This window comes from Theobroma umbraticum, unplaced genomic scaffold (assembly GCF_002168275.2).
Source record: "Theobroma umbraticum cultivar Fairchild unplaced genomic scaffold, ASM216827v3 scaffold_204.0, whole genome shotgun sequence".
In the NCBI taxonomy this organism is placed as follows: Eukaryota; Viridiplantae; Streptophyta; class Magnoliopsida; order Malvales; family Malvaceae; genus Theobroma; species Theobroma umbraticum.
In genome coordinates this window covers 6,752,790-6,761,669 of record NW_018397267.1, presented here as the reverse complement: position 1 = coordinate 6,761,669, position 8,880 = coordinate 6,752,790, and the positions used below count along the sequence as shown (strand labels likewise).

General features: G+C 36.5%; 1 protein-coding gene across 3 annotated transcripts in view; it reads left to right on the top strand.

Annotated features, from left to right (window-relative positions):
- LOC110424831 (ABC transporter G family member 29-like) overlaps nt 1–5,267 on the top strand; it is an 8,770-nt gene extending 3,503 nt beyond the window's left edge. For 2 of the 3 annotated variants that reach the window (XM_021439540.2, XM_021439538.2), the window contains exons 9-21: nt 24–325; nt 549–1,147; nt 1,256–1,428; nt 1,605–1,714; nt 1,832–1,985; nt 2,071–2,291; nt 2,534–2,866; nt 2,964–3,338; nt 3,435–3,568; nt 3,649–3,876; nt 3,989–4,160; nt 4,487–4,741; nt 4,832–5,267. In XM_021439540.2, coding sequence (XP_021295215.1) covers nt 24–325; nt 549–1,147; nt 1,256–1,428; nt 1,605–1,714; nt 1,832–1,985; nt 2,071–2,291; nt 2,534–2,866; nt 2,964–3,338; nt 3,435–3,568; nt 3,649–3,876; nt 3,989–4,160; nt 4,487–4,741; nt 4,832–5,104 — 3,329 coding nt within the window. In that variant the 3' untranslated portion in view covers nt 5,105–5,267. The remainder of the gene's footprint in view (nt 1–23; nt 326–548; nt 1,148–1,255; nt 1,429–1,604; nt 1,715–1,831; nt 1,986–2,070; nt 2,292–2,533; nt 2,867–2,963; nt 3,339–3,434; nt 3,569–3,648; nt 3,877–3,988; nt 4,161–4,486; nt 4,742–4,831) is intronic. The other variant, XM_021439539.2, reaches the window with a different exon arrangement.
- The last annotated feature ends 3,613 nt before the right edge of the window (nt 5,268–8,880 follow it).

Sequence of the window (8,880 nt, the reverse complement as noted above, 5' to 3'; positions counted from 1 at the left end):
ACACAACAAATTAAATAATGCAGGAGAGATGATCGTTGGACCAACCAAGACATTGTTGATGGATGAGATATCAACCGGCCTAGATAGCTCCACAACATATCAAATTGTCAAGTGCTTGCAACAGATAGCCCATCTGACAGATGCCACTATCTTTATGTCCCTTCTTCAGCCAGCTCCTGAGACTTTTGATCTTTTTGATGATGTAGTACTCATATCAGAAGGTCAAATTGTCTATCAAGGACCAAAAAAATATGTAGTTGAATTCTTTGAGAGCTGTGGGTTCAAATGTCCCGAGAGGAAGGGAACTGCTGATTTCTTGCAAGAGGTAAAAAAAATTCTTATCTAAACTACTCTTTGTCATAGCATTTGCATTTTTACAATCTCCACACAAAAACTTTAAAGAAAAAAAAAAGTTACTTCTTGAAAAGGTCTTGATCCGATAATAAAAAATACAAACGGAGATTGCTCCAGAAGATCTTAGGTTCAAATCTTAGAGGTGAGTGCATGATTAAGAACTCATAACTAAGGAGCAAATGCTACCGCTGCAGGTTACTTCCAAAAAGGATCAAGCACAGTATTGGGCAGATAGAAGCAAACCATACCGCTATATTTCAGTTCCTGAATTTGCAAATAGTTTCAAGAAGTTCCATGTTGGGGTGCAGCTGGCAAACGAGCTCTCGGTGCCCTTCAATAAGTCACAAGGCCACAAAGCAGCATTAGTCTTCTCAAGATATTCAGTACCAAAACTTGAACTTCTTAAGGCCTGCTGGGATAAAGAAGTGTTATCGATCAAGAGAAACTCATTCTTTTATGTCTTCAAGATAAGTCGGATTATTATCGTAGCGTTCCTTGCATCAACGATGTTTCTGAGGACTAGAATGCATCACAGGAATGAACAAGATGGAGTGCTCTACAATGGGGCGCTTCTGTTTTCACTTATAACCAACGTGTTCAATGCTTATCCTGAGATTTCACTTATGATCGCGCGGCTTCCAGTTTTCTTCAAGCAAAGGGACCTCTTACTGTATCCAGCTTGGGCATTCACCATTCCATTAGTCCTGACAAAAATACCTATAGCCATTTTTGAGACTACTGCTTGGATGGCCGTGACATATTACCCCACCGGATTTGCACCAGAGGCTGAAAGGTATCAAAGCATATCTCTGATTTCATTAATTGTATTGGCAAAATATTAAACAAGTTCTAAATCAATTTTTCAATTGTTCTTGTAGTTCTAAAACAGAAATTTTTCCAGGTCCATCTGCAGGTTTTTCAAGACAATGATGGTGGTACTTCTGATCAATCAATTGGCCGCTTCATTGTTTAGGCTCATTGCAGGGGTCTGCAGGACCATTGTTGTTTCCAACGCCGGTGGAATGCTTGTTCTAATGTTTGGGGTGTTTCTCGGAGGTTTCATCCTTCCTAGAAGTAAGCACCATAATGAAACTTAATTTCACTCACTCTTAAAAAATTAATCAAGTCAAAGAGAACACAAATGTATAAGATATGTGCTTTATCGTTCTGTATTTAGTGCATATTTTATGCATAACACCAAAGCTAGATCAGTTCAATGAATTGACTGAGGCTTCTTTTCTTGGTGACAGCTCAAATTCGTAAGTGGTGGAAGTGGGGTTACTGGGTTTCACCTTGGACATATAGTTACAATGCCCTTGCTGTAAACGAATTTTATGCTCCCAGGTGGATGAACAGATTGGTATGTTATTCACTCATATGTGCATCAAGTGGTTAAAGAAAAAGGCATACAGATTTTTCTTTAATATAAGAAATTAAAGCAAGTTGAAAATTCATGTGTAGTCTGATTGCAATGCAGGCTTCTGACAATATTACCAGATTGGGGGTGGCAGTGCTTGAAAGCTTAGAAGTCTATCGTAATAAAAATTGGTATTGGATTGGTGCAGGAGCTCTTCTGGGGTTCATTATCCTTTTCAATGTTCTCTTCACCCTGGCACTCACTTACCTAAACCGTAAGTCTTGCCATTGTTTTCCTTCTTTTCATTTTGCCTGCCAGGATTAACTAATCTGTCATATCCTCTGAATTGATTATAATAGCTCCGTCAAGCCCACAAGCGGTAATTCCTGAAGATTCAGCTGATGAGATGGAAAGTAACAGAGAAATGGCAATCCGAGGAATCAGCAGTGAGTCGAATTCCGGTAGTACAAAACGAAATGCTAATTCAACCCAAGAAGCAGCCACGAAAGGAATGGTTCTTCCCTTCACACCTCTAGCAATGTCATTCAACAAAGTGAATTATCATGTTGACATGCCATCCGTAAGACATCATTTTGTTTTCTCACTCTGTCTTTTTTTCAATTAGATGTTTAATGGTATACCTTATTCATGGAAGACAGGTTAACCATCCATCTATTTTTTACTCCTATCATCAGAAAAAATTATCCTAAAAATGATGTTTGCCAACTTGGTCACGGAGCATGACTTTGAAATCAAATTCTTTACCAAAGTGTCTTGAGATCCAGAAACGTTCTTTCTTACTAGCTTCCATGATTTTCATAGGAAATGAAGGCGCAAGGGGTTACAGAGGACAAGCTACAATTGCTTCGAGAAGTAACAGGTGCATTTAGGCCTGGAGTTTTGACTGCTCTAATGGGAGTTAGTGGAGCTGGAAAGACAACATTGATGGATGTTTTGGCTGAAAGAAAAACTGGTGGATACATTGAAGGCGATGTCAGGATCTCAGGATTCCCCAAGAAACAAGAAACTTTCGCCAGGGTCTCTGGATACTGTGAACAAAATGATATACACTCACCCCAAATCACAGTCAGGGAATCCTTGATTTATTCAGCTTTCCTTCGACTTCCAAAAGAAATTGATAAAGAAGGAAAACTGGTAAGAAATTGAATTCAATAGTTATTACTTAAGTACTAGAGTATATGACATTATATTAAGTGTAAAACCAAAATTTTTCGGGGGTTTTCTATTTTAGATTTTTGTGGATCAAGTGATGGAACTGGTAGAGTTGGACAATCTCAAGGATGGTCTCGTAGGGTTGCCAGGAATTACTGGGTTGTCGACAGAACAGAGAAAACGATTGACAATTGCCGTGGAGCTTGTTGCTAATCCCTCAATTATTTTCATGGATGAACCTACATCTGGTCTTGATGCAAGGGCAGCAGCCATTGTCATGAGGACTGTGAGAAACACTGTGGATACTGGTAGAACTGTCGTCTGTACAATTCATCAGCCTAGCATCGATATATTTGAAGCCTTTGATGAACTTCTACTGATGAAAAGAGGGGGACAAGTAATCTTCTTTGGACCACTGGGTCCAAATTCTCAAAAGATTGTAGAATATTTTGAGGTAATTTATCATCCTCAAATTAATTTATGAAAAAAACAACCGCATCAGTTGCACCTGCTTCAACAGAAATCTTTAATTTTCCTAAACTTATTGCAGGCGATTCCTGGAATTCCCAAAATTAAGGAGAAATACAATCCAGCTACCTGGATGCTAGAAGTGAGCTCAGCAGCAGTTGAAGCACGACTTGGAATTGACTTTGCCGAGCATTATAAGTCATCATCTTTGTATCAGTAAGTTGTTATTTGATTGTTTCACAAGGTAGTTTTTATGCTTTTGCTAATTTCAAGCTAATTTATATGTATTTGAGCAGGCAAAACCAAGCTTTAGTGGAGGAGTTAAGCAGACCACCACAAGGAGCTAAAGACCTCTATTTCACCACTCAATATTCTGTGTCTATGTGGGGGCAGTTCAAATGTTGCCTCTGGAAGCAATTCAAAACTTACTGGAGAACTCCTGAATATAACCTTGTTAGATTCGGTTTCACTTTGGTTGCCGCTCTCATGGTTGGATCAATTTTCTGGAGAGTAGGCACAAAAATGTCTGCATCTTTCACTTCAAAATTTGAAACTGCTATTAATTACATTGATAACAATAATCAGGATATCTCCTAAATGATACATTCTATTTTCTCTTACTGTTCTGTGGTTTAGGAAGGACGCAACTCAACTTACAATGATAACGGGTGCCATGTACATTGCTGTCATGTTTTTAGGAGTTACTAACTGCCAAACAGTTCAACCGGTTGTGGCCATTGAAAGAACCATATTTTATCGAGAAACAGCAGCCGGAATGTACTCTGCATTCCCTTATGCCCTTGCACAGGTAAGAGGAGTTGAAGGGTTATATTTTATTCTTGTTTAGTATTTCTGTAGTTGATTTTGGGGACATGAGACAGAATGCTTAATAGTCTTTGACATTTTTTCTGTTTCCTACTATCAATAACAATTCTCAAATTCTCATCTCTCATAAATTAACCAGTGTATATCAAGATTGTGGAGCATACAGTAGACAGTAGTGATTAATTCAATATCACCTAGTTTTTAGACCCAGCCACGCATGTTCTCCAACAGGATGAAAACTGGTATAGCCTTTCATGTCATCCGACTTGACTAGTCTATCTGATAGGTTAATTTCATTGCGGCATGCAGGTAATTGCTGAAATACCCTACGTGCTCACCCAATCTTCATATTATGCACTTATAATCTTTGCCATGATCAAGTTCAAATGGACGGCGAAAAAGTTCTTCTGGTTCTTGTTCGTCAACTTTTTCACCTTCCTTTACTTCACATTCTATGGGATGATGACTGTTGCCATCACACCAAACGTCCACGTAGCAGCTATACTAGCAGCAGCTTTCTATGCACTTTTTAATCTTTTCTCTGGCTTCTTCATCCCAAGGCCGGTATGTTAACTTGTTTTGCAAGCAAAATATGTGTTTGAATAATCCCAACAACGCATGTTGACAGAAATTTCATTTTCTTTGAAATTTCAGAGAATCCCTGGGTGGTGGATATGGTATTATTGGATTTGCCCAGTAGCATGGACAATCTATGGTCTGATTACCTCACAGTACGGGGAGGATGAACACACCATTAAAGTACCAGGCATTTTGCCTGACCCTACTGTTAAATGGTACTTGGAACACCATTTCGGGTATCACAATGATTTCATGGGGGCAGTTGCCGCAGCTTTGGTTGGCTTCGCAGTGTTCTTTGCATTCATGTTTGCTTTAAGCATCAAGATACTCAACTTCCAAATTAGGTAGGGAAAAATTCTATGCAACGAATTCTTCATCTTCTAGCATGTTTAACCAGGCAAGAAAGATCTTTGCAACTATTATGCTGTATACCGTTAAAAATAAAACTTGGTGCCAAATTTACGAGAGTGTTGATTATATATTCCAATGCTAGATGCTGTTTCTGATTGAAGGATTTTGGTTTTCTGTATTGGAGCTGAAGGCTGAGATATATATAGTTGTTATAAATAATAATAATGAGAACAATTTATAAGTTTCAAGGGTTGAGATATTTATCATATATATATATATATATATATATATATATATATTGAAGATTATCATCCAGTTTTAAGGAATGAATAACCATTACAAACAGACTCACCCACTAGAATGTAGCAGATCACTCCAACATCCTGATGTCGGGGCGTTGTGAAAATACCAATTGTGACAAAATTAGAAACTTTACTAAAGTGAACACTGTTTTGACGAGGTTAGAAAACTCTACTAAAGTGAATAATGATCAAATTCTTACTTTAGTTGGCTAAACCAAAAATATTAAAATATCTTATTCTTCTAAAAAGTGCCTAAAGAAAATAAGCATTCCTGCTTACTAAAGAAAATATTTTTTTATTAATTCTCAACTTGAATATCTAATAATTAAGCCAAAAGAGCTTTATATAACTATTCCTAAGAAAGAGAGTCTTCTAATATCGTCATGTGAGATTATTACAATTTCTAAATAAATAAAAACATAAGAAAATAACCTAACCTAAACTTTCATGGAGTATAAGTAAAATAAAAGATAACTTAGTCTAACTTAACTTAATGTACAAGTAACCTAAATAATATGCTCCTATATCACATCCCTTAATAACAAACAAAAACCTATCCCAAACCCTTGCATAAAGGCAAAAAATACCAAGGATCCAAATATTATTTCCCTTACTTTTAGCATCATCTCAGGGACTTGTAAACAAAAAGACTTGTACAAAGCTATGCAGAGCAGTATCAACAAAACCCTAACTCAGTGCCTAGACATACACTGATATCAGCATTCAATTGACAATCAAAAACATCAAAAAAGGCTTATCCACAGCCAACAAGACCATAAGCAAATAGCACCACAAAGAAAAATAAAAAACCGATGAAAGCTTATTGAAAAACGCTAGGGACTTCACTTTGTAACCGTATACTTCACGCAACAAGATCTTCTGCTTTTTGGTTAGCCTCCCTCTTATGCTAATAAAAGCTTTTGGATGAAATAATACCTTCAGGGAATAATGTAATCTTTAGTCATTTTGTTGGTTTCGTAATCTTGTTCTCTATTTCACTGCTTATCTTCCTTAGCTGGCGTACCAAAACCATGCAATAAATGCTTTAGAAGACAACTTCTTTTACTCTTTTAAGTTATCAGGAAAAAAGAAACGAGCAAGATAAAGTAACTAATAATTCACTTGGTTAAAGTTAAACCTTAATAAGAGGTTACACAATTGCAAGAAAATAAATTGATTTTTTATGTTAAATTCATTAATGATTAGGTCATCATCCAAATAACCCCTCTAAAGAAATTTCTGATGAATTACGAATTGTATTCAAACTGAGAAAATCAAAACACCCAAAACAAAGGAGTAGAGAACGAATTTGGGAATTGAAAACAAATTGGAGGAAAAGCCACCTCACTCATTTTCATATTGGTATTTATATGACAATAACAATCATTGCCTAGTAAATCAACTTTGGAGAATGAAAAACATAGAGAGAAAAAATAGTTGAGCAGAGAATTCCAGACATGGAATTCTGTGCTTTACAATAGTTGCTCAAACAGCTAGGAAAGTAAAAGAAACATACACTCAAACACATGGCTTTTCAGCCTTACAAAATATAAGCAAAATGACATAAGAAATGGTGTTTAAGCTACCATAAGACATGAAACAAAAAGAGATGACTCTAAGCGTTTTACTCACTCATTAACTAAAGGGATAAAATGGCACCATACTCTTATTCCCTTTCTTCTTTTAATAGTGTCATGAATTACATTTCTTTGTTTAAATATGTGATAGTCCGTGCTGTATTTAAATGGACACTTCGATGCAAGTCAATCAATACTTAGTTATATCTTATCAAACATCAATAATTGCAACAAATTAGACTAAGAGAATCTGCATCAAAATCAGAGGGTATACCGACTGTCATATGTGTAACCACTTAGTCATAAAAAGGAATATTGTTTTATTAATATGAAAATAATTACAAAGGGACCAAGACACACCATCGTTGGGCCATAAGGACAACCCTAGATAATTCATTACAAACATACCTTTACCAATGAGGCAACCCAACAATCCGTTTACTGCTCACCTTCTATAAAGAATTTACAAGATTTTACATGTATATTACCAATAGCCATTACAACACTTAAAATGAGGGCATTCTTGTGCTAAAAGGGTTTTTTCCCCTAAAGACCTAACAAGTATATTTAAAGATATCACCACAATCCATTACAATGTTTGAAAGAATGGCATTTCAATTACAAGTACAAAAAACTCAATCTCTTAGACAACTTTACCTTATCATAGTCCGATACAAGGTTGGCTCATGACATCATGACACACTCAATCTATCAACTTTCTCATTGATTGGTTGGCTTGGAATTCTTTAATCTTCTACTAAAAAGTATGAAAATTGACTTTTTTCTCCCATGTGATCTCATCTAGTCCTAACCCTTACCATTTCACTCAGTACTCTTATGTCGATTGTCGATTGATTATCATCATCCTCCTTGCCAAAATCTCCTCCACTCGGTATTATGATGATAGCTTGGTGCTGATGGTAGCTCTTGTGGTTCGACTCTTACTTGCATCTACTGGATCTGCATGGAACGGCTTCAAATTATTGATGTGAAACATAAGGTGTACCTTTATCCACTTGGGTGGATCAATCTTGTAAAAAGTCATCCCCACCTTAGCTACAACCGATGCTAGACCTTTATATATTCATACTAGTCTTCGATCTCTCTTCTTAAGGAATCGAAGTTGTTCAGGTACCAACTTCACTAGCACCAGTCTTCCACCTTAAAATGTTGCTCCCTTTGACCTCTATCTACCCACTTCTTCATGTGGTTTGAGGCTTTCTCTAAATAAACCCTGGCGGTTTTAGTGTTTGTCTCTATTCGTTAGCAAAGTTGAACGCCTATGGACTCTTCTGGCTATACAATTTCACTAAGGTATGGGGAAGTCTAAGTTGTTGTTTAGTGAAGACCTTAAAAAAGGCTATATTAGTGGTTAAGCTCTTCTATGAGTTGAAACATAATTGAGCCACATCAAGCAGGTTAGGCTAATTCTTTTGGTTCACTTGTACAAAACGTCGCACGTATTCTTCCAATAACCCATTGAAGCATTCTATTTAACCATCTATTTATGGGTGATAACTAGAAAATATGTTAAGTTCTAAGCCCAATAGCTTGAATAGCTCTTTCCAGAAAAAGCTTGTAAACCTTGGATCTATATTGCTGATAATGTTCTTAGGAACACCTTAATATTTTACCACATGTTTAAAAACTATGTAAGCCGTTTCTTCTATAGAGCCAAACTTTTGCACTGGAATGATTGTTGCATACTTGGATAACCGGTTCACCACCACCAAGATTGTTGTCATATCTCCCACTTTACAAAATCTTACAATAAAGTCTAAAGGAATACTTTCCCATGGTTTAGTCGACACTAGTAGAGGTTCAAGCATTCCCATTGGTCTCTATCTGTCTACTTTATCTTGCTAGAAAATGAGGTATATCTTTGTATAATCCA